The following is a 25680-nucleotide window of genomic DNA, read 5'->3' as shown; positions in this document are numbered from 1 at the left end:
AATGATCTACACTTTTCTGGGATAAGAATCATAACTCCATTCTTATTCCAGCAGCTCTGGCTGCCAAGAATGTCCAGCGTTTGCTCTTTTCCATTTTTTTTTTAAACTTCTAGCAGAATTTAATTTTGTTTTCATGATTGCCATCTATAAAAAATCATTCCCCCTTTAGCTTTTGCCATTCAAAGTAGGCAAATTTACAGTTCTAGTGAATGAAATGTCTTAACTGAGATATCCAGGCTCCATGAATATATGTCTTTTCCAGCTATATATCAATTACTTTTACGCAGATTGAAATCCAACATTTTACTGAATCTCAATTATTGTGCCTCTCATTCATAATGCTTTTAATTTGGCTTTATAATTTAATTGAAATAGGTAATAGAGCATGGAAAAAGATCTAAAATCTTAGTTACTTGGATAAAAATAGATTTGGGGAGACTGAACTTGGTATAGGCCAAGATCCACATTAAAGTCTTGGTACAAACAGAAGGATTGTTGCCATAAATTCTGAATTTGAAAAAGGGCTAATTTGAAGTTTGGCACTAATATTCATAAATACTTTGGTAGTAAATTAATAACACTCTAACAACACTCTAAAAGAAATGTTCCAACTACTGACCAAGAACACTAATAATAAAAGCTTTGTTAGCACTTTCAAAATTTATGTAATTAGGGCTAATAAGATAAAATTAATTAGAAATAATCATTTCAAGTATTCTTATTTATTTATTTAAATGGACACAATAAAAGATCTGACTCCAACCTCCTGGACCAGACCAGAAGGACCTGAATCCCAAGCCTTACATAAAGAGTCATAAATGACTCACTATTCTCTTATTTATGACCACTAATTTTACTATATTTACTTATCATTGACCTCAACCTTGTTTTAGCAGCAAAGTTTTATTTTCAAATAGTTACCAATGAATCACTGATACTGATACCTGAACAACAAATATGTCCACTAACTATTAAATTGTTAATTTGGTGCAGTTGGAAGCAACAAAATGACATGGTAAAATATACTGTAATTCAAATATTCATTCATTTTAATTATTGCCTATCCTTTTGTTAATATCAGTCTAAGGACAAAATAACTTAGTTAGCCAGCTTTAATTTTAAAAGTTAATAATCAAAAAAACCTTTCTTTCATTTGTAATATTTTGACCTAGAAGAAAACCATGGCTCCCAAATTTTGAAATACTATCTGTGTTTACTAAGGTCGTCCACGTTTTCCTTCAAATTCAATCCATATTTGCAGTGAAGAGGATCCAATTCAGAAAGAAGAGTGGGATTTCAGTCAGAGCAGAAGAAAACACCTGCCATTAATCCCAAGAGCACAAGTGGGGTCTGGAGTGTCCGAAGCAGCCGCCACAGCTGTGAATGGAGGTTGACCTCTGCTTCGGTTCTGTCTTGAGCTGGCAGGTGCCAGGACGCCATTCTGTCTGCTCAGAAACATCCCCTTTTGAAGCAGCAGTGTTTTATTGCTCAATTGTGAATGCAAATTTTTATGTGTTCATGAATTAAGGATCCTTGCTTATGGCAAGCTGTCTAAAGAGGTCTAGTTTTCATATGTGGCTTTGGCATTAGTCATTGGACTTTGGGGAAAAAAGTCATCTCTGCTCCCCACTGTAAAATTGTTTTAGAAAAGCTTTGACCTCAAACATGCCATATAACCTAATAAAGTGCCTTTAGAGGACTGGTACAATGAGAGGCTTGGCCTCTGAAATCTCACCAGCAAAAGCAAACTAAACTTCAAAGAGAAGAAGCTTTTGGGGGGAAAGGAGTGGGAGCAGGGGAGGGGTTCCATAGTAACTATAAGTAACTTTATAGTAGCTGGATTTTCTAGGGGAGTTTTTCTTAATGCTGGTATCGGAAAGTGTTTAACTGTGGCACCAGACTATTAAGCTTTTCTGAAACACACCATTCAGGTTTTCTAAATCAGCTTCCCCCACCATATCTTCCATCAGTGCCTAGAACATTGCCAAACTCTTTATAGGCATTTGTATATAAATGTATATAAAAATCAAAATAGATTTAACATCCTATTTCAATCAAGACTAGAATCTCCACTGTAGTTCTTAGACTGGATGGTAGGTATCCTCTCACTCTTTTTTGGGGTTTCCTTTGCCCCACCAAAAATAAAACCCTACTTGTAGAGCATTAGAGAACATTTCATATGTGTTAAAAATAACCAAATAAATTCTTTAAACTTCATTTTACAGAGGTGGACACACAGTCTATACCCATTACTCACTACTGATTCACTGAAAACATTAATAAAACATTAAAATTTTACTGAAAACAAAGAAAAATATTTTCCTTGGTTTCTCTTTTTTTTAATGGCAAAATTATTTTTGGAACAAGAGAAACAAGGGTTTGTTTACTTGATTCCCTAATCTTAGCTCTCTCTCTCTCTCTCTCTCTCTCTCTCGCTGACCCTCCACAATTACTCTTTTTCTCATCTTGAACTTGAGATCTTGGGGTCACTACCCAGGATACTGGGAAATGTAATTGGCAGCATTTCAGAAGTCATCTGTTGAAGGCAGGCACATAGTCATCATTCTCTATGAGAATCTAGTTCTAGAGCTGTGTCCCAACACTTATCATCCTAACCTAGTCACACGGACTAGGTTAAAGTCCTGGCTAACTCACTTGCAAGAGACCTAACCTTGATAATCTTTGAGTTTCATTTTTGGCATCTTTAAAAGTAATATCATAATACTCTCTTCATTGGATTGGGACCAGATGAAAGTTCTTTGTTGATGGTAAAATATATAAACTACAAGACATGATATTATTGTTATTATTAAGTTCATGATAACCTCACAGCTGTTACCAGAGGTGTCACAACTGAGAGTAGGAATTTAGTACAGTTCCTCTGCAGCAGATACTTAGCAGGAGATATTTTAGTAGACAGAGTATTCCCACATTTCCACCTAAAGTGACATTGCAAGGACTTAGGAAGGAGTACTTTGCTAGAACCTTGGCTGTGCTTCTAGTCTAGACTTACACTTGTCTCCCAGCCCTGCCAAAGGTGAAAGTGAGAGATTGAAGGTAACTCTGAAATGCTCCAATTCCTCAAGTAGGCTGAGCCCTGGAACATGATTTCATCTTTAAGAGCTAGGGGAAAAAAGTATTGATGTCTCTAGAATTAGTATGTCCTGCTGGCATTTTTGTTCAAAGATAAAGAAAATCTCAATGTGGCTTAAGAACAGACAGCTGCCCAACAAAGTAGAAAATCCTAAAAAGAGCCACATCTATATGGTTATCTGATTTATGACAAAGATAACACTGTACTACAATGAGGAAAAGATTCATTTTCAATAAATGGTGTTGGGTTAATTTAATGTTCACATAGGAGAAAAAGAGCATCTTGACTTTGACCTCACATCATGTACAAAATCAGTTCCCCATGAATTTAGATCTGAGTATGAAAATAAAGAAATAAAGCCTCTATTTTTTTATTTTATTTTTTTTGTTGTTGTTTTCTTCTTTCAGTTTGGGCACCATGCCATCCCAAACAGTATAAGTTTAACATACAGTGTTATATTTACTTTAGGTGTACAATATAGTGAGTCAACAATTCAATACATTACTCAGTATTCATCATGATAAATGTACTCTTAATCCCCTTCATCTATTTCACCCATCTCCTCACCAACCTCCCTTCTGGCAACCACCAGTTTGTTCTCTATAGTTAAAAGCCTGCTTTTTTGGTCTCCTTTTTTCTTTGTTTTGTTTCTTAAATATCACATATGAGTGAAATCATATGGTATTTGTCTTTCTCTGTCTGACATATTTTACTTAGCATCATACCCTCTAGATACATCTGTGTTATCACAAATGCAAGATTTCATTCTTTTTTATGGCTGAGTGATATTATATCATATATATGTATACATTACATCTCTTTTTTATTTATCTTAATTTTTAAAAAAATTAATTCTAGTATAGTTAACATACAGTGTTATAGTAGTTTCAATAAGGCTTTTAGCTTTTAGAATAAACATAGAAGAACCTCTCTATGACCTTGGAGTAAGCAAAGATTCCTTAAGTGGAATACAAAAAGAGATAAAGAGAAAAAAATGTTAAATGGAGTTTTATTAAAATTAAAAACTTCTGTTCATCGAAACCTAGTTAAGAGAATATAAACACAGTACACAGAGTGGGAGAATATATTTGCAAAAAATAACTGATAGAAAATTCATATTCAGAATAATGTAAAGTACTCTCACACCTCTCTCTCGATATATATAGATATTATAATATGTAAAGAACTCTAGTAAGTCTAAACGACAACTCAAGAGAAAAAGGGCAAGAGACGTGAATAAACACTTTGTGGGTGAAGTTGCGAAATGGACAACACATGCATTAAAAGGAGTTAAGCTAATTAATCACTGGAAAAATACAAATTAAAACAGTGTGAAACTACTACACCTCCCACCAGAATGTCTAAGACAATAAAAGATGGAAAATGCTGAGTATTGGTGATGATATAGGGGAAGTGAAATTCTTGTATACTGATGATGGGAGTGTAAACTGTTAGAACCACACTGAAAACTATTTGTCAGTACCTACTGAAATTGAACATATTAGGTATTTTCTATAACCCAGTAATTCCACTCCTAGATTTATACCCAACAGAAATGCATACAGTTTTTAATCAAAAGACATAAAGTTAGGATATTTGTAGTAGCACTATTTTCAGTAGTCAAGACATAGAAACGCCTGGAAACAAAGGGCCATCAACCAAGTAGGATAAACAAATTATGGTTTATTCACATGGTGGAATATTATAAAGCAGTAAGAACAAACGATCTACAGCACACAACAAAATTATGAATACATTTTACACATTGAGCAAAGGAGGTCAGACTCATACAGGTATCATTCCATTTCTGTAACTACAAAAACAGACGAACTATTTTGTCAGAGATCAGAAATAGGAGTCACTGTTGGTTGAGAGTAATGACAAGAAAATGTCACCACAGTCCTTCTGGGTTTCCTTAGCTGATTTCTACTTGCATAGGTACATTTAGCTTGTAAAAATTTATCCAGCATATTATATACTTATGACATGTGGACTTTGTGCTCTTTTCTCTGTGTGCGTGTGTGTGTGTGTGTGTGTGTGTGTGTGTGTGTGTGTGTAGTATAGCAGTATATATATACTATATACTATGGTATAGTACCATATTTTACTGGTATATGTACCAGTATGGTATAGTACCATGCATACTGGTATACGATATATACCATACTATATATACCATTATACTATATATAATAGTATATGTATTATACCACTTTCACATTCTAACCATCTTACAATTATAATTTAGAACCTAAAATTCCTTGATAAACCTCATTAACAGGTATACCTTTTTGCCCTTTGCATGAATCTTGCAGCTAACTAGCTGATCTATTCAAGCTACAATTTTTTAAATTTATTAAAACATGTCTTTCTTTCTTTTTCTTTTTTTTAGGGCCCTCCTGGTCCAAAAGGTGATAAGGTAAGAAAATGTGTAGCAGAAACTAATTAAGTTAGTGGAAATCCATTGGTATGATCTATGCTGTGTTATATTTTAGTCTTTTTAATGATCATCAAATACAGCCTTTACGCTAAAACTATCTATCATCTCATCTTCCTACTCTACAGGGAGAACAAGGTGATCAGGGACCTCGGGTAAGTTGTATTCTTCCAATCCTGGGCAAAAAAATTGGTTTTCAGCTCCAAACTTATTGAATTAAAGTAGCCCTGGCTTTATAACATGCCTTTGTGTCATGGTTTAGTAATAGCTGGCAAAAAATACCGTACCACTTGTAAGTGAAATAGCCTTAATAATAATTAATGGGTATATCCTGTAGCATTGCTTTAAGTTGATACCTATAAATAGGACACTGTACAATAATTAGCCCTACTGATGAAGGGCCAGATCACTACTAAAAAGTCAATAACAACCACCATTCCGATGGCTATTGGGTCCTTCAGATTTGCATGCATTGTTGTGCATGCATTGTTTTGGATTCCTGTTGAATTTGGCCTTTTTCTGCAGTTAAACTTTATGTGCTATTGCATCAATATGTTATATTATAGATGAAAATATTAATGCATTTTATATTTGTATTCTTCATCATAAATTTGAATAATACTTATTTGAATTTCTTATTTTTTATAGATTTTTAAGCAGATAAAAGGTGTAATATAACAGCGTTCCAAGGAGGAGGGGCATTCTTTTACTCTTCTCAAATGTGGCTCTTTTAACCATTATAACACAATGGTGAATGCTTTGTTGTTACCTTGGTAGTGCCAAGTCCTCTGCTTAACATCTGTGCCTTATTACCCAAATGTTCAGACATACTGTTCCAATGATGTAGTGGCTCCGTTCAGACATACCTCTCAATTTTCTCATGTCACTATGCACAAAAGCGAGTATTTGGTTGAGGAGTCATTTTTTACAGTGGAAAAGCACGTTTAAAACTTTCAGGTTGAAAACAGAAACTGTAGGGTTTTTGTAAAATGTGCTGTGTGTAGTTAATTATTGAATTCATTTATACTGCAGTAGAGGTTTTATTGCAAAAGATGTAGTGATGCAAACCTGAAAAATTTGTAGTCTTATCTCTTCATGTTTATTAAACTAGATAGAAGGTAGGCTATGATTTGTTTTCCTTTCCATTCTTCAGCCATTTCTTTATATAAAAATAATGACCATGCCTCAGAGCATTTTGTTTCTCATGGCAATTATTCTAGCCGATGACTAGCTTCAAGCTAAAAGCTCATGTTAATGGTCAAGGAGATTAAACATCATGATATCTGTCATGGATGTGAATGGAATAAAATTCTCACAACCTTAAATGATTAGAGTATTGCCACTTGCTCTGTATGTGATGATTATTCACGTGGCATGTCTCGTATCGAGTATCATTTATTTCTACACGACATATCAAAATCACTCAACTTGCCCTTTCCAGGTAAGGGGGAAACTGTTTCCATTCTGAGAAATCTTCTTTTGGCAAAGGAAGTGAAGGGGTGGTTCGCAGCTCAGCTGTCATCAGTATGCACGCAGTCCTCATTTTCAAAAAGGTGTGTTGGCTTTCATCGTTCCCAAAAGTGATGATTGATTACAAAGCCAGGCCAAATTTTCAGGATGAAACCTGAAACCATGTGAAATTCACCTGGTTTCATGTTGCATTACAAACTAAGACTTGGACCAGGTTCCTTGTGAGTTTGGCCAAAGTTCATGAACTACTTTGACGAACCCAGACTGCCTTTCATACAGATTTCAGCCAGTTTTCACACTGACTGAGGCCAGGTTTCACACGATTCAGGGCCCATTTAGCATTTCAGGTGGAAAGTGGCAAAAATTGATCCCATTTTCCCCAGGATTTTGTTTTTTGTTGAAGGAATTTGGATTGATTTTATCATGCAGGGTGAATCTTCATGGGTGAAAAACTAACATGTCCTGGAAAGTATATGTGAAAAAGAATGAGAACCTACCAAATTGCCTGTCTTTTCTCAGATTCCTAATTTAGAAACAAGGCAGGTTACATGTAGCGCTCTCTGAAAAATAAACCTTACTTTCTGGTAAGAAAGTATTAGCTACTTATTAGGAAATTTATCATATCAAGACAGTAAAATGAAGGGTTTATATTTCCAGAGAAATCAAAGTTAGAACTGGAAAAGTCTTCAATTTTAATGAGAATTCACTTTACTCACATGCTCTGTAGGCACACTTTTCTAGTTAATGCTCATGGAGAAAAGATCTCTTTTCTAAAATGTAAATCTTTGCATTTGAATACCCTGCCCATTTTTATCCTATCATAGTTTTTGAATTCAACTTTTTACCATTTGTTTCAAGTAACTTATTTCTTTCCATAATTAACAATATGACCCTCCATCATTTCAGTTCTTTGTTAGCTTACCTACTGTTACAAGATTTCTACTGTTTCCTTAAATACAGGCTCCCCCCCACTCTTTTTTCTTTTTGGCTTCCCAAGTGTCAAACAGGAATATATTAAGCCATATTATGTGATTCAAGGCAAGAAAGTGTTGAAGATAATACACACATCAAGAAGGTGAAACTATTTTGAAACACATACATATATTTAGCGATATACATTGAACTTCTGTTACTTTCAAGATACCATGCTTAATACTATAGGAACTATAAATGGATCCACTTTCTCTCTCTTTTACTACCACCAAATTCAACCTACTATCATCTCATCTTCTTGACTACTGTGGCAGTCTTCCAAGTAATCTTGCTTCTACTCTTGACCCTGTATAATCCATTTTTTACACAGCAGCCAAAGAGATCATTTTATGTTGTAAATTAGATCATGTTGTTCCCTGTTTTAACCTTTAAGATGAAATCCAAACCACTTTTCTTGACCTTCATGAATCTTCAAGATCTGACCCTTGCCTAACCCTCTAACCTCATCTCACACCACTCTTCTCTTCCTGCCACCATGCTCCAGCCACATAGTCCTCTATGTGTACTTCAAACACATCGCACTGGAATGATTTTCTATTTGCTGTGTTCTGGTCTTCTGGTGATTGGGTTCCTCTTATGACTGAGATTTCATCTCAAATACCTCCTTGGGGAGAACTTCCCTGACTACACAATCTAAATCTGAGATTATCCTATTTTGTGTATTTATTTACTTGCTTGTTATCTGTAAAACATGCCCCACCATTTACATAAACTCTATGAGAGCAAGGGTTTGGTCTACCTTGTTCATACCACCATCAGCTAGAACAATAAAGACTCAATAAATATTTGTTGAATGTTAAAATAAAATATTATTACATCATTACTGTCCTCAAATTGCTGATAATCTCATGGGTGCCTGAATAAGAAAACTATGTCTTTGTGTTATATGCCTTAAATAACAATACCAAGAAATGCTAGACAAGTGAACATTCTTCCATTTTAAATAATCATTGGACACTGTGGAAGTGGTGACACTTGAGCTAGGATTTGATAAATGGAGAATTTTTAGAAGAGAAGATGAAGAGGAAGACATTACACATTCCAGAAAGAAGAAAGTACAAACAGTATTACACAAGTAGGAAATGACAGGATTCATTTAAGGACAAAAATATTTTTAATTGCCAAGGATATAAGTTAAATACAGAAAAATTATATAGGTTGAAATTTTTTTTAAAGATTTTTTATTTATTTGAGAGAGAGACAGAGATTGAGAGAGAGAGAACACAAGTGGGGTGAGGGGCAGAGGGAGAAGCAGACTCCCCACTGTGCAGGGAGTAAGTGGGTTCCTTTCATTTAGGGTTAGGATGAATATTCAGAAAGGAGAGATTTGCCATTGTATTTAAAGGCGGGCATAATGTTGCACAGGCGTACTGAGAAAACATGCCTATACATGCATTGTACATTATGTTAAGCTTGTGCTCCTCCTTGAGCAGAGACTTTAACCTTATACTGAGGCAGAGGTAACTATTGGACAAGTGGAAGGGGCTATGGGAATCCGCTAAGAGCTAGTATAATTGGATGGGACCTTGGGCTCATTATCTCTCCTAGGCCTTGCTTGACTGAAGGGCCTTGCCTGTTCATATGCTGGAACCATATCAGTTGACCTTGAGTCCAGCCTTCTGTAGAGACTATTAGTGGATTTGTTAGTGGGGTCTGAAAAGACACAATAGCTGATTAGGGTGAAATGGTTCTCTGAAAAACAAGCTTTAAACTTTCTGCTAGTTTCAACTTCATTAACCCTATGGGGCACAGTTTCAACCTCATCAATAGGATTTGCCACAAGTGCCAAGCAAAAACTCAGACAAAGAGGGAAAACCAGGGATGACACTAGTAGAGGAGAAATTAATAAGAAAGAGTCTTTTTTTTTTTTTAAAGATTCCGTTTATTTATTTGACAAAGAGAGAGACAGTGAGAGAGGGAAAAAAAAGCAGGGGGGAGTGGGAGAGGGAGAAGCAGGCTTCCCGCTGAGCAGGGAGCCAGATGCAGGGCTCCATCCAAGGACCCTGGGATCATGACCTGAGCCGAAGGCAGACGCTTAATCATCTGAGCCACCCAGGTGCCCAAGGAGGAACTACTTAAAAAAAAAAAAAAAAAAAAAAGGTGGCCAATGAAATGCTCTTAGGAAAAGGAAAGCCACAGGGATGAGGGTCTATAAAAAGCTTATGGTTTTGATGTTCTGGAGTCATGAGATATTAAGGGAGTACATTTTGTTAAACAATGGAAGTCAGATTGCAAGAAGTGAAAAGGTAAATTGGAGGAAAGTTGACTATCTTTGAATACTGTTGATGGCATGATTTAATGCAGAAGAAAGTGGGCTAACTTTTTTGGCATGTGCTTTCTGTCAGTGTACATTGAACCAATTTTGAGCTTACAATTTTAGGTATAATATAACAACCATAGATATCACTTGGTTTTATCCTACAAGACACTGAGTGTTAGATTTCCACAGTTGAATGCATCCTGACGTTAGAATTGCACTTTTCTCCTTGTTTCCTGGAGAGATGTCGTTACAGATTTGCCATTAATCTTCAGTGCATTTGTGCAAATGTCCATACTTCAGCAGTTAGGCCTTTGGGCTGTATGGTGGGGATGGGGCTTTTTCTGTGATGTCAGCCACCAAGCCTGTGCTCCGTTTCATCCTCATAAGTTTGTGGTACAGAGTTCTGAGGCTATGACTGTAGTCTGCATTCAAGCAGAGGTTGGAGACCAGCTGTCAGGGAGTTGTAGGGGCATTCCTTGGCTGAACAAGCATTGGACCAGGAAATAATACCTCACACATCATAATCATAATTACTTAGTCTTAACAACTTGCTGAACACCTTCCTAGGCAAGTTGCGCACATATTCTCCGAGCCTTACTACAGTTCAGCAAGATAGGATATGAGGGAAGAAAAGTAGGAAAAGTGCATGCAGTGGGGTGAGATGATTATATCCACATGGGCTGGGGTCAGATTGGATGGGACCAAATTCTGAATCTACCATTATTTGCCCCTATGGTTATGACAGGAATTAAATAAAATAATGTATGAAAAAAATCTATAACAAGTCCTTGACAGATCATAGCTGATCATTCTCACCATATTGCACATGAAGAATCTGGGGTGAATAACTTGCCCAAGTTTACATAATTTGTAAGTGGTAGGAAAATGGATTCATACCCAGCTCTCCTGGCCCCCAGTTTGTACCTTTCCCAGTGGGTCAGGCTGCTCCCTATCAACAAGGTAGTTGTTATAGTCTTCAACCTCAATGTGAAACAACAGGGATGACAAAAATACCTATGGCTCAAATAATAACACCAATAATAAGGATAAGCAATTTTATTGATCACTTAAAATGCACCAACCATTCTATGAAGACATATCTATTTCAACAACCCTATGAAATAGTTGTCTTCATTACTTCCATTTAATAGATGAGGAAACCAAGATTTAGAAAATTTAAATATTTTGTCCACGATAACGGAGCCAGTCAGGGCAGAGCCAGGATTTGAGGCTATGTACTTCCAGATTACATTTTCCAATATATTTTCTCATTTATCTTCAAAAGTAATGCTGTGAGTTAGTTAGTAGCATAAATAATAATATGACCATTTTTTAAAGATTCGTTTATTTATTTTAGAGAGAGTGGGGGGGCAGAGGGAGAGGGAGAGAGAGAATCTCAAGCAGACACCCCGCTGAGTGCGGAGCCCAACTTGGGGCTTGAACTCATGACCCATGAGATCACGACCTGAGCTGAAACCAAGAGTCGAATGCTTAACCAACTGAGCCACCCAGACACCCCATAATATGACCTTTTTTTTTTTTTTCTGATGAGGATTGAGCTCAAGCAGGTTAAATGACTTCTAGAAGTTCTTGTACACACATCTACCAAAAGACAATGCTAGGAGTCAAACCCAGATTTCAAGTTCCACTCTCTTTCCACGATAGCAAGCTGCCTTCGGGAGGCTGCTAGGATCTTTTCAACTTTAAAGTTCCATGCCTCTGGTAATGAGAGTGAAAAAATCTGGGGAAGAGAAGTGCAAATAGTAACATCTTTTTCTTTGCAGTCATGGTAGTTTCAATCTTTACAATTCATGCACTGTTGACCCTCCAGAAAACAAATGAGTGAATGCCCCGTAATCATACCCAAGAACCTCATGTAGCACGAGGGGACAGGGAAATGCTGATCCCCATCCAAGGGACATCAGAATACCCATTTACCTCATTATAATACAATTTTTCTTCTCAACTGGTTGGCACCAATTTGAAAATTATAGTGTAATATCAAGATCCCGGTATATTAGCTATTAGTGATTTTTTTCCTTTAGGATAGATAACCAGATTAATAAAGTCTGTTTTTTGCTGTTCATAATGCTGTGTTTACATGTTCTACAAAGTATTTTGATTCTACTTTTATTTTGAGCCTCTCTTTGCAAAAGATTGCTTTATATTTCTTTGTGAGTCACAGAACCTGAATGTCAAGTGTAAAAGACTCAAGACTTTCAAGGCTTTTCCCATTGTTGTCTGCACTCATTACTACTACTACTACCATCGCTCTTCAAAGAGGACTTCTTCTTTGCCCAGTTCTTACGGGCCTCTGCCCTTGTAATGAACCACAGCCCTGGGAATCACAATGGTACTCAAGGCTTTGATGTAAATGGCTCATATTTCTTTTCCCTATCTTAGGGACTTAAAAACATATTTTTAAAAATAAGCAAAACTGTTTTAATGTTTAATACTGTCTTTTTTAAATTAGGGTACTATGTTGTTCTGAAATTGTGGCAAGTTTATCAATCAAACTTAGGCAATAAAATGAACAAACATCATGAAGTTATCTTTTGACTATACATTAATCTTCTAATCAGTTGGCTACCATCACCTTGCCAGATAACGCAGAGGTCTGATAAGTAAAAGATTTAGTGGTTATTGGTCTTAACATCATCAGTCAACAGCTGTTTTTAAATGAGTCCTGGGCTCTCACGGTTTCAGTAAGCCACCCAGGAGCTCCGCTTAACTCTTTTCATAAAGTTCTTTCTCTTCCCCGTGTATTCAAGTAAATTTTCATAACAGCTGGGACTACACAAAACTGATAGCATCTTAAAAACATCTTCGGCAAGACAGATTAAGTTCCAGAAAAGGAAAGCATTTAGAAGTTTACTTTATTATCTTAACCTTTGTTGACTTGAATGATTAAACAGATTCTTTGGCTCTGCTAAAACATTTAGGCCTAGATATTAATTTGATGTCCTTATTTACTTAACCCTTGCTTTCTCTTCAGCCCTAATGAATACGCTACTCATTTGGTACTGAATGTATTGCCTGTGAAAAGCGAAGGGATATAACACAATGGAAAGAAATAAATTGTGAGAAAATTATTTTAATGCTTTCCAGATTCAGCAGAAGTTGGCATAGAAACAGCAAGCTCGTTAAGATTTGCAAACGTTCTTGTTGTATTTTTTATAATCAGAGTTCTCTTTTGAGTGTTCTCTGTCATACTTCAAACCACTAAGAACTGGTATTGAGCTAAACCTAGGAACATTTGTAAATGTGTCCTGATGTGGGTCAATTTAAAAAAATAAGTTGTTTTTGCAAACAATTGTTGATATGTAGATGATATTTCCCTTGGAATTCAGTGTTGTGAATTATATCTCAGTTATTGGTTGTATGGCTGAGCTCATCAAATAAGAAAAAGAAAAAAATTTAGGTCTTGTGCATTTTTGTCTAATGTAAAAAATTATGTAAGTAAACCTATAAATATAGTAATCCAGTGGGGTAAACTTTTATACAAAATATTTGGAAGTAAAGTGAACAATTTGCAAACCCTTATATTAAAACAACAACAACAAAATAGTGGAAAGCTTCAAATTTGAGCCTTGAGCCTTTAATACAACCACGGTTGTATTAAAATTAAATAAAAATCCGTCCTAAACATATCCTCTGACAAGGAATTCTGGAGAATGATTTCAACCAGTTTAAATAGCCACTGGGTTTTCTTTCAATGTTTTTAATGTAATGACCTTCACAATAAAATAATTATTCATTCCATTTTATGAAGTAAAGATTTCACTTGTCCCCAGTCTTGTACTCAATACTTAAATAAACTGCAGTAGTCTCCTTTTTACTCTTGTACATGATTTATTTTGTACATGATTTATTGAAAGGATATATACCTTTCAATCTTTTCAGGCTAATGTGCACCATTTCACATTTTTTTTTTAAAAAATGAATGGAATGAAAGTTTTCAGGTGAAAAAGGATACATGCATATATATTTAATATTATTCCATTTATATTTTTTGTTTGAATTTTTATAAGTGCTTACAGGTATCTTCTAAATAATTTAAATAATTCCTTGATACATTCATGATCTATCAAATACAAAACTATACATATTTTATTCTTTTTTATCGTGTATTTAAGCAAGTTAATTTTCACTTGAATTCAAATGTAGGAGTCCTATGTTTATTAATCCATATGGTATGGAGCTATGGTTTGCATTAATGCCTGCAACTGAAGCATATAATAAAATGTGGAGGGAAAGATAGATTTGGGGTTGGTGACTTTCAATATTAGATAAGGAAGGGAAAGTAAGCCTTTAGGTAAATATATTAAAATTTGTATTTGAATGGACAAAAAATTGAGCATACTATAGTTGATAATATCTATGAATATCTATGAATCAAGTAGGAAATACAGAAAATTAAAAGCAATTGACACTAACAAAATCCAACGCAATTCCCGCCATTCTATTCCCATCACTTCCAAATGCAGCAACAAAAATGTTAATGAAGTGGGTTCACCAAGTAAAAATCAAGAAAGTATGAAACAGCAGGTTTTTAATGGTGCATCAGGATTTACAGAAAGGATTAGAATACAGGACTATATTTTTGATTCTTCCCTTAAGAATGGGTGGAGTAATGGCTTATGCATTGACAGATCGTGTTTAGAGAGAACAGTTCCTGTAGGTCTGAATGAGATGAATCTCTGGAAAGTCATTTAGTGCCAGACAGCAGCACCCTTTCATAAGCATAACTGCACTAATGTGTCCAACAGCTTCTGGTAGCAGACATAGCCTGTAAATCACTAGTGGCAAACAGCACTGGCTTTGTTGAAAAATAATGTCAGTTGCAAGGTCCTACTTCAAATGCAGTTCTATAGTGACTTTGGAGGGAGGCAAGAAGCTTTGATTTTCATCTCTCAGAAGTCAGTTAAATTTTGTTCGAAAAATGTTGATATTCAGAGAAGTCATTACTGATCACTAGTTTTTTTAATATTTTGCACAAATAAACTTTTGAATGATTTAACACACACACAAATTATAAAAACAGTAGTCATAAGAATAAAAATAATAGCAATAGTAATAATGCAACATTATTGTTTTCATAGTTCCTTATACCAAGAAAACTGGGCAGTCTTATCATGCTTTATTCGTTTGTGAGTCTAACATGAATCTGTTAATAAAAGAACCTTAGTGCTGGAAAAGGTGGTGTCAAAACCCTCTAATGTAGTGTTCAAAACATCAAAGAACTAGTAACATTCATTCCAAGACAGGAACTTCAGTTAGCAACAGGCCTGAAAGAATTCATTAGAATTAAGAACAAAAATAGGGAAATGATGATGGGTAAGCAAGAGGAAAGAGAAATTGATGTGGCACATGTCAATGCTGTTACAGCTTGAAGCCTGTGCGATGTGATGTGAAATACAGAAACTAACTGTAACCTTAGGAAGTGCAGGGGGGCAACAGGTGCTAATTCCTGCCTCGTTCCCATGTCTTCATATCAGCCTGAACATTCTGAGTTTATTGGCAGGTTTGAAAAAAGACTGAATGAGGTACCACCAAATTTTTTATTAAGATTACATTCCATTGTTGTTGTTTTAATTTCTTTATTCCTTGGGCCTTTCATCAAGTTTATTTTCAGAAGAATCTATTAAAATTGTGGCTCAACCTCAATGTCTCACCCAAGTCTTGAGCCCAGGTCATCACTTTGTGGGATTTTCAGGATGGCTGAAGAGAAATTCTTCTGCTGGAAGACAGGAAGTAGGGAATGAGGAGTGTGAGACTCAGGGAGACATGCCCAAATGCAGAGCGCACCAGAGAATCTTTTAAAACATGCCTGGTTCTAAGTTGTGTAGGCTGTGTTACTTTGCCTTTTTCAAGGCTTACAAGTTATTTCTCATATTAAGAATTATCAAACACTTGCCTTTTACACAGCCAGTTGATTAAAATATTACATTGTATATCAGTCTGTCCGTAGGTGTTTGTACATATATCAATTTTCATTAAGGACTTATTCTATCTATAGAGATATCTTATATACACATATAGCATGTGTGAAGATTTATTTAAAATTGCAGTTGCCTATACTATCTTTATGAAACAGTCCCCCCTGAGTATAGATTATTATTCACATATACAAGATCTAGATACATTCAAATGTGAACCTACTTTTGTTTATCCCCTAGTTCCTATTAAGAAAAGATAGGCAATGGCCAACAGACACATGATAAGATGCTCAACATCACTAGCCCTCAGGGAAACGCAAATCGAAACCACAATGACATAATCACCCCATACCAGTCAGAATGGCTAGTTTCAAAAAGGCAAGAAATAACAAGTACTGACAAGGATAGGAACAAAGGGAACCCTCCTGCACTGTTGGTGGGAATGTAAATTGGTGCAACCACTGTGGAAAACTGTATAGAGGTTCCTCAAAAAATTAAAAATAAGAATACTAGATGATTCAGTAATTCTACTAGTGGGTATTTACCCGAAGGAAATGAAAACACTAATTCAAAAAGATATATTCACCCCTCTGTTTATTGCAGCATTATTTACAGTAGCCAAGATATGGAAGCAACTGAAGTATCCATAAATAGAAGAATGGATAAAGAAGATGTGCATACATATATACACAGTGTACATGTACATACACAGTGTATTACTCAGCCATAAAAAAAGAACGAAATTTTGCCATTTGTGACCACATGGATAGACCTAGAGGGTCTTATGCTAAGTGAAATAAGCCAGAGGAAAAAAAATACCATATAATTAAGCTTATATGTGGAATCTAAAAAACAAAACAAAGGAGAAAACAAACAACAACAAAAATAAACAGACTCCTAAATACAGAGAACAAACTGGTGGTTGCCAGAGGGGAGGGGCCGGGAGGGGAGGGGTGGGCAAGATAGATAAAGAGGATTAGGAGGTACAGGGTTCCAAATATAAAATAAATAAGTCACAGAGATGAAAAGTACAGCATAGAGAATGTAGTCAAAGTATTGTAGAAAGAAAGAAAGAAGAAAGAAAAAAGGAGGGAAGGAAGGAAGGAAGGAAGGGCAAACACTCAAAGCAATCCGTGAAGTTTTATTGGACTAAATTGAACTGTCCACTGATTAAGCTTAAGCTTTTTTGTTGATACTAATTAATTAATTATTTGACAAATACTTGCCTTGACTTGAATATCAGAGGAAAGTTTGAGACCTAGCTCAGAACCCAGTAGCATTTTCTTAGCTATCTCACTTCCTTATATTTGCTTAGTGGTTGCGGGACTTGTCATAAGGTTCTAGAATGCCAGCACCAGAACTTCCTTCTAGGGATATAAACTTTTTGATATGAAAGGGACTCAAATATATTCTTTGCATTTAATGTAAGTTATAGCAGTACCTTGTAATTTTTCAGTGCTGATTCTTCCTTACTCTCAATTTATTTATTTATTTTTAAAGATTTTATTTATTTATTTGAGAGAGAGAGAATGAGAGATAGAGAGCACGAGAGGGAAGAGGGTCAGAAGGAGAAGCAGAGTCCCCACTGAGCAGGGAGCCCGATGCGGGACTCGATCCCGGGACTCCAGGATCATGACCCGAGCCGAAGGCAGTCACTCAACCAACTGAGCCACCCAGGAGCCCATCAATTTATTTTTTATGCCACTGAACTGTTCTTTGAGAAGGTAAACATTGGAAAGGTTGTAAATCATAAGTATAGTTTCATCAGCTGTTTTGAAAATCAGAAACTATTTTGTCTTTATCTGTTATCCAGCATATGGTAAAAAGCTGCTAGCTACAACTTAACCATTTTTATTGATTTTTTAAAGATTTTATTTATTTATTTGTCAGAGAGAGAGAGAGAGAGAGAGAAAGAGCATAAGCAGGAGGAGTGGCAGGCAGAGGGAGAAGCAGGCTCCCTGCTCAGCAGGGAGCCTGACATGGGACTTGATCCCAGGACCCTGGGATCATGACCTGAGCCGAAGGCAGACACTTAACCAACTGAGCCACCCAGGCGTCCCATTTTTATTGATTTTTTAAACATTTCTTTGATATTATGTCTTTATTGTTTAAAGACTTTATAATCTATATAACAATCAGTATAATTTTGATGATGAAAACAATAGTAAGGAATACTTGACCTTTTCATTATATGTAATTCTTTCACTGCCAAGTAGATAACTATTATGTTTAAATTGAAAACTTCACCCCTATACTCACCACTTTCATTTTCTGGTATAGATAAACACACATTATTTTGACTTTGACAAAGTGAAGTTTCTAAAGAATCTTCAGTGTTGGGAAATTCTAGAGTATAACCTTATAAAGCCGTTTTTTTTTTATAAAGCCATTTTTGTTGCCTTTTTTTGCTTAGTACAAAATTACTTTTCAGTCTTACAAACTTTTGTTTAGTAGTCGTTCACAATTATTCAATAATATAAAAGGAAATTAATTTTGAGGAGTTACAGGAAGAGGGGAATATCTGGAGATCTATTAGACGTTTCAGATTTGTTCAGAAAATTAATGTAGAGATTTACAACTTCACCCTTCATTTTACACTTTGCGGCAGAAAAGTCAAACAAAATCGAAACAGAGAAAGCTTGTGATGTTACCAGTACCATGTTGAACGTTAATGCTGTAACTCTATACTGGTCTGTGGTATTACTTCCACTTTGGAGCTCTGTCTTTCTAATAGAACGTGTCAGAGAAGAATGCAAAGTTTGAGTCATGGTATCTACCCCGAATTTTATATAGTAACTGTTGTAATAACTCAAGATTTTTAGAATGTGTCAAATAAAATGGCATGTGCCAACAGGGTTGTATTTTGAGAAACTGTCACAATTTATATGGGATTTCTTTTTAAGGTAGAGAGTTAACACCCTTGGTTGTAGCGGGGGACAGGAATTCAGGGTCTTTATTTTTCCTTATTTTTGAAATATATACACTATTTTGTGCAACCTTCCCTCTATGTTTTTTAAAAATTTTTATTGTTATGTTAATCACCATACATTACATCATTAGCTTTTGATGTAGTGTTCCATGATTCATTGTTTGTGCATAACACTTCCCTCTATGTTTTGAATTAATAATTCTCATGAGGCAGATGAGAGGCTACAAGCTGGTAGCTTGTGGACCAGATTCTGAGAGGAGATAAATTCTTTCCCAAATTAGTTGCTAACATTTATTTTAGTTTTGGGAAATTTCATTTAAATTTTTTTAATTAAAAAGCAGAGTTGAGGGACGCCTGGGTGCCTCAGTCAGTTAAGCGTCTGCCTTCAGCTCAGGTCATGATCCCGGGTTCCTGGGATCGAGTCCCGCACTGGGCTCCTTGCTCAGCAGGGAGCCTGCTTCTCCCTCTGCCTGCAGCTCCCCCTGCTTGTGCTCTCTCTCTCTGACAAATAAATAAATAAGATCTTAAAAAAAAAAACAAAAACAGATAGTTGACATACAATGTTAGATTAGTTTCAAGTGTACAACATAATGATTTGATATTATATACATAATGAAATGCCCACCATGATAAGTGTAGTTACCATCTGTCACCATACAAAGTTATTACAATGGAAAATTGGAATATCTGTAACCAGTGAGTACACATTTCTTTATAATATCCATTGGCTGAGGCTGAATTAGGTCTATCTGCTTTAGATGGAGCATGCATTCTTCATTATACACAGTGACACCTAGCCTACTTTCTTCATTTGTTCATATATGTCCGTTGTCTCTGTTGGCACTGGAGTTTGCAATACCCGAATTAGAGACTGAGATTATTTTGCCTCTGATATTATGATGACAAAGTCCATCAAAATATGCAGACACACAGGTAACAAAACAATTAATGACATTTATTTTCTAGGAAGAAGGCTACATTATTCCCTTTAATTTAATTTGTATACCATTTGTTTTTAAATGACATAGAATTCTTCTTACATTGGTGATTGTCAATCTATGGCACTTTTTATTTAGTATACCAATCCAACATCATGGATGGACTTAGAGGTTATTACACTAACTGAAGTAAGACAAAGAAACACAAATGCCATATGATTTCACATACATGTGGAATCTAAAAAACAAAACAAATGAATAAACAAACAGAAAGCTGAATTTGACTTATAAATATGGAGAATAAACTGGTTGTTGCCAGAGAAGGGGGAATGGGCAAAGTGGGTGAAGTGGAGTAGGGGATACAAACATCCAGTTATGGAATGAATCAGTCATGGGAGTAAAAAGTAGAGCATAAGGAATATAGTCAATGGTATTGTAATAGGATTGTATGGTGATAGGTGCTAACTACAATTGTGACATATATATATCACATATATAAATCATATCACAATATAAAGTTGTTGAATCACTGTTGTACACCTGAAACTAATGTAACATTGTGTGTCATCTATACTCAAATGGAAAATCTTAATACTAGTTCAAACTTGGTAGCTTTTTTTAATCAAGATGTCAATATAATTTATGCCATCTTTAAGAATTTTGTTGAAGTATGAATTGTAGAGTAACAGAAAATTTTCAAATTTACCCCAGTTGTATAGAGAATTGAATAGTAATTAAATAATATGCAAATTAATAGTAAAAAGATAAATTTTAGTCCTTTAGTTTTATATGTTAAAACTAGAAACAACACAGACTCTGAAGCCTTGCACTTCAGAGTCACTGCTTTAAGGAGAAATCTGGCCCCAAATTTCAGAATTTCCTTTTGGTTTTTCTTAAAAGTATAGATGTTGGTTTATTACTGAAGATCATATAGGTTAGACAACTATATAGGTTGTAGCTGAATTTGTGGATATTTAAAATCATAATATAAACTTAGTTTCATGTGTTTTTTTATTGGGCCCAAATAATGTCCTTTGTGATACTAGTCAGTGTACCTATAGAAACATTTTTATCTTAAGGCACTGTGTATATTTTCTGGGTTTTTGTGTTGCAGAGTTGGATTAATGGAAACATTTCCCCTTACAGCATTTCTAACAAAATAGTCTTGATGGAGCACCAATAAAAAACAAGGTCATGAATTGTTTGGAATTGCCCTTTATAGCTATACTGACAAATCTTAAGAAAAAGAACTAATTTGGGCTAGTATTATTTGATCTTTTTTTCCCCTGTGTCCTCCTTGATATAAAATTAAATTGAAACCTGATTTTTCTGAGTGCAACAAATACACAATTTGAGGGTGTGGTCCAAAAGATTTTTTTTTTTAATGGCATTTAAAGGGCCCTATAAGGTAGACTCTATTTCTTTTTATAGAAAAGAGTTGTATGCATTTGAAAAATTTCTCTTTTATAGTGTTTTTAACTGTTGGATAATACAGGAACTAAAAATTTGCTTTTTGTGAGAATAATAAATCTTTTGGCAATGCCAGAAAGGGTTTCTAGATAAATCTTGATTGTTCGATTTTGAAAAGGTGCTGAGGAAGCAGATGACATGGGTAACAGATTTCACTTGCTGCTACATCAAATTTTATCATTAACTACAAAATAAACCCATTTCGTAGCCAGCCAATTGCCTAAAAACTCCTATAGGGTATACTAAGCTCATGGTTCTTGAGTTTTATTCAAACACCTCCAGTGGCAAGGAACTCATTCACTCTCTTACAAAGCAGATTAATAATTATAGACAATTCCAAATATTAGAGGGCACACTAATAATTAGAGGCAGTTCTAAATGTTATAAAATAATTAAATCATTTATTCAAGTATTTATTGTTAATTCTTTTGAATCAATATCTGCTGTTTTCTACTTCCTCTACCATTAGTTTTTGTCCTGCCTTCTGAACTAATTTCTCTTACACGTGACAACCCTTCAGTGATTTTATAGAAATAATGAATGAAGCTTAAGGTTAAAATGAACCCCAAAGCCCTTCTCATGCAAACCTTCATGCATTACATCCTGCCTTGCAGTGGTGGAGGCGATTATGCTCCACGTGCAATTCTGAACCTATGTAAAGTAGCTCTTATATTCCATCTCGTCTTCCCCTGCTCCAGCCCCAGCTCCTTTATCCATCCTCACCCAACCGTTGTGTGCTTCCTTACTACCTTGGTTATTCTCTGCATATGTTCCTGTCTATGTCCTCCTCAAAGGGTAATGTCCAGAAATTAAACACATTAATGCAACTTGATTAAGTGGGAGGTAGCCTACCTGCTTCTGTTTACGTTAATATAGCCTGGAATCAAATTAGCTTTAAACAACATCGGCAGTCGTATCATAGATTGATGCACATGTTTATTACCACCTTAAATTCCAAAGTCTTTTTTCTCACTGTCACTAACCCTTAGCTCCTCAGTTGTGTTTTTATATAGCTTGCTTATTGGATCCAGACACTATTCCTTACTTTTATTGCCATAGTATAAGTACACTCTATCCTGTTGAGATTCTCTCTGGAGTTTGAGTCTGCCATCCAACAAATATTACATCTCTTTGTCACATTTTCTGGAGATCTGAGACATAGATATAAAAACAGATATACATATATAAAGAGAAATTATTCTCAGACCCAAAGTTTGAGAAGACTAATAATCTAATTCATTGATACAAATGTTAAATGTTGAATGGATCAGGACTGAGAACAGGAACTATGTGACCAATTAAGCAATATTATAAGTGAACTGTTCAAATGGTTATAAATCCACTATTTTTATTGGGTTTTAGTTAGGTTTCTCAATTTAGTATGTAAGGATAATATAAGAAACCTGGACCTACCTCTTGCTGTAATCTGGTTATATATGTGTATCCATCTATTATTTGCCTATTTTAAGAAGGAAATAAAGAAAATATTTTAGAAGATCACTTTTTTTTTGCAAAATTTCACCAACAAACCTTTTAATGATTTAGTCTAGTCTTGACTTAAGTCAATAAAATTTTACCAACTGTCTATATTTTGCAGGATTTATCTTCTTCCTTGTTTTTTCTTCTATTACTTCTACTTTTCACATTCCTGAAAAATTATCCGAATGATTTGATAATTTTTTTTTAAAGATTTATTTATTTATTTGAGAGAGAGAATGAGATAGAGAGAGAGAACATGAGAGAGGGGAGGGTCAGAGGGAGAAGCAGACTCCCTGCCGAGCAGGGAGCCCGATGCGGGACTCGATCCCGGGACTCCAGGATCATGACCTGAGCTGAAGGCAGTGGCTTAACCGACTGAGCCACCCAGGCGCCCCTGGTTTGATAATTTTTGTGGCAAATGCTCGGTATTTTGAAAATCATTTCTTCAGACTGATTTAGGTTCCCAAAGTTTTCACTTATAGTCTCTTCACTTTTTATGGTATCTTATACTACCAACATGTATGCCAATTTTTAATCAAAATATCTGTATATTTTTTCTGTTTGAAAGTTAGAAGCTAAATAGGAACTGGTTGCTATTGCTTTCTTCTGTCAACTATTAATGTTTTATTCTCGGTTGACCAAAGAGGGGAAAAAGGTCTATTCTTCTATTATTCTTTTTCTGATTCTAACTAAAAGTGTTCTTTTCTCCTTTAGCTTTTTTTCCCCAAAGTCAGTGGGACCTTAGTGCTCCTGACATAAATTTAAATGCTCCATGCCCCTCTCTTATATTAATCTTTAGTTTGACTTTTCCTTCCTTTTTTCTTTCTTTCCTTACATTTAATTATGTTCATCATAACAAAGGAAAACTTACAAAGAATAGGAGAGTGGAAGGGAAATTAAGGGCCTAATAATTCACAAATTGGGTAATGATGCCTTGGAAAAGCCGATTGTGGTAGTTTTGAAAATATTTTTTTTTAGTCACATTTTTGTGCCCTTTTCCCAATATTTAATAATTTCCCCATTTCATAAGTCAAGATATACAGATAATTGTACTATTAATGTTATGAAGCTTCATCCCAGTCCTGGAAAATGATTAAATTATTCTTTCTCACTTTTGAGTTCCGTAATTACTAATATCCCTTATCACACAGGGAGGAAGGTTGACAGTGCCTTATGTGTAAATAAGTAATTTAATTTCAATAATGATACGATAGGCACACATCTTGTAATCTTTTAGCCACATATGGGAATCATAAAAGTTGTAGCTGATGAAGTGGCAGAACTGGTTACTTATCTGAGTAAACCAGATGCCACCCGGTTTTTAAAACGTAAACTTTTTCCTTGTGGGTGCTGAAATTGGAGATCCATTGAAGAAAAAAAATAAGACCTATGAAATATGTTTGTGTTTTGGAGGCTGGGCTATTGCTTTCAGATCATCTAAGACATCAGAGAAATATTTTTCCTTGGTCTTACTTATGTGTGATATGATCATTTCATGTGCTCAAACACAGAACACGGTTATTCACTGTTGCTTTTCTTTTTCATTTACTGGCAAATAAGGCAAATATTTCATTAAATGTTTATTAAATTAAAAGACCATGTTACACTTTGAATTAATTCATGTAATCATAGGAAGAAAAAAAAACCTTGCTTCTGTTATATATGGCGAATTCCTTTGATAGCTGGAATATTAAGTACATTTAAATAGAGAATTGACCCTATCAGAAATTACAGATACAGCTTCTTTTGAGCCCTCATTTTCTGTAACTTTCCGAGACAAGTTAATATCTACTCTTAACATTTTTGGGTGACATATTATTATCTAGATATTTGAAATTGGGAGGTAAAAAAGAAATTTGAGGTAAAAACGTTTGAATATGATCAGTGTAGATGTTTCAACTAAATTATATGTGCAAATAAATACCACTTTTAAAATTTAAATATAATAAGCATTATAGTATGTTACAACTTAATATTTAAAGTGTACTGCATTTCATTAAATAACATTATCATCAACCACAGCCAGGAAATTAAAACCAAAAAGTTGAAGTTCATATTATGATTTCCAATATCCATATCATTATAAAGTTTAGATTTAATTTCACAGAAGTCAGGAAATTCTATTCTGAGATTCCCAAAGAACCCATAACTCTCACATAGATTACAACAGCCTCTTTCATTAGGAGCTCAAATCATGGGACTCCTCCCAAATGGATCCATCACTATGGGATGCAGTACTTCCTTTTCAAAAAGGAATTACACCTTGTTCTGTTCTTCCTCCTAGAGGTCCTGTATAACAATCACATTTTAAAGGTTTTATGATTTAAGAACCAGTGCTCTGAATTACAACATGTGATTGAGGCAATGAGAACTTGTAACCCTTTCTTCAATTGCTAATACAACAAAATAAAGTTCCTTCAGTCAACTAACTGTATTATTTCCTTTCTGAAGCAAAGCCTTTCTACACTAGTCTTGTTTCTAATTCAGTATTCAAAAGGACTAGATCAGAGACCTTTAACTGGTGGTCTGTGAGCCAAATCCTCCCTTCAAATGTATTTCTGTTTGGACTATAAAAATTTTTTAAGTAAATTTGAATTGGTTACAAATATTTAATATCTGAAGCATTCATTTAAAACAGAATCCTTGGATTTCTGGCTTCTCTTAAAGTACG

At 35.0% G+C, this 25680-nt stretch overlaps 1 protein-coding gene across 10 annotated transcripts in view; it reads left to right on the top strand.

Moving 5' to 3' along the window:
- Window positions 1-25680, top strand: part of COL25A1 (collagen type XXV alpha 1 chain) — a 461773-nt gene that overhangs the window by 295494 nt on the left and 140599 nt on the right. For all 10 annotated transcript variants that reach the window (XM_027599864.2, XM_027599874.2, XM_027599867.2 and 7 more), the window contains 2 exons: window positions 5487-5513; window positions 5660-5686. In XM_027599864.2, the coding sequence (XP_027455665.1) occupies window positions 5487-5513; window positions 5660-5686 (54 nt within the window). The remainder of the gene's footprint in view (window positions 1-5486; window positions 5514-5659; window positions 5687-25680) is intronic.

This window comes from Zalophus californianus, chromosome 2 (genome assembly GCF_009762305.2).
Source record: "Zalophus californianus isolate mZalCal1 chromosome 2, mZalCal1.pri.v2, whole genome shotgun sequence".
Lineage (NCBI taxonomy): Eukaryota > Metazoa > Chordata > Mammalia > Carnivora > Otariidae > Zalophus > Zalophus californianus.
The sequence above is the reverse complement of the archived record's forward strand: the minus strand, read 5'-3'. Positions and strand labels throughout refer to the sequence as shown.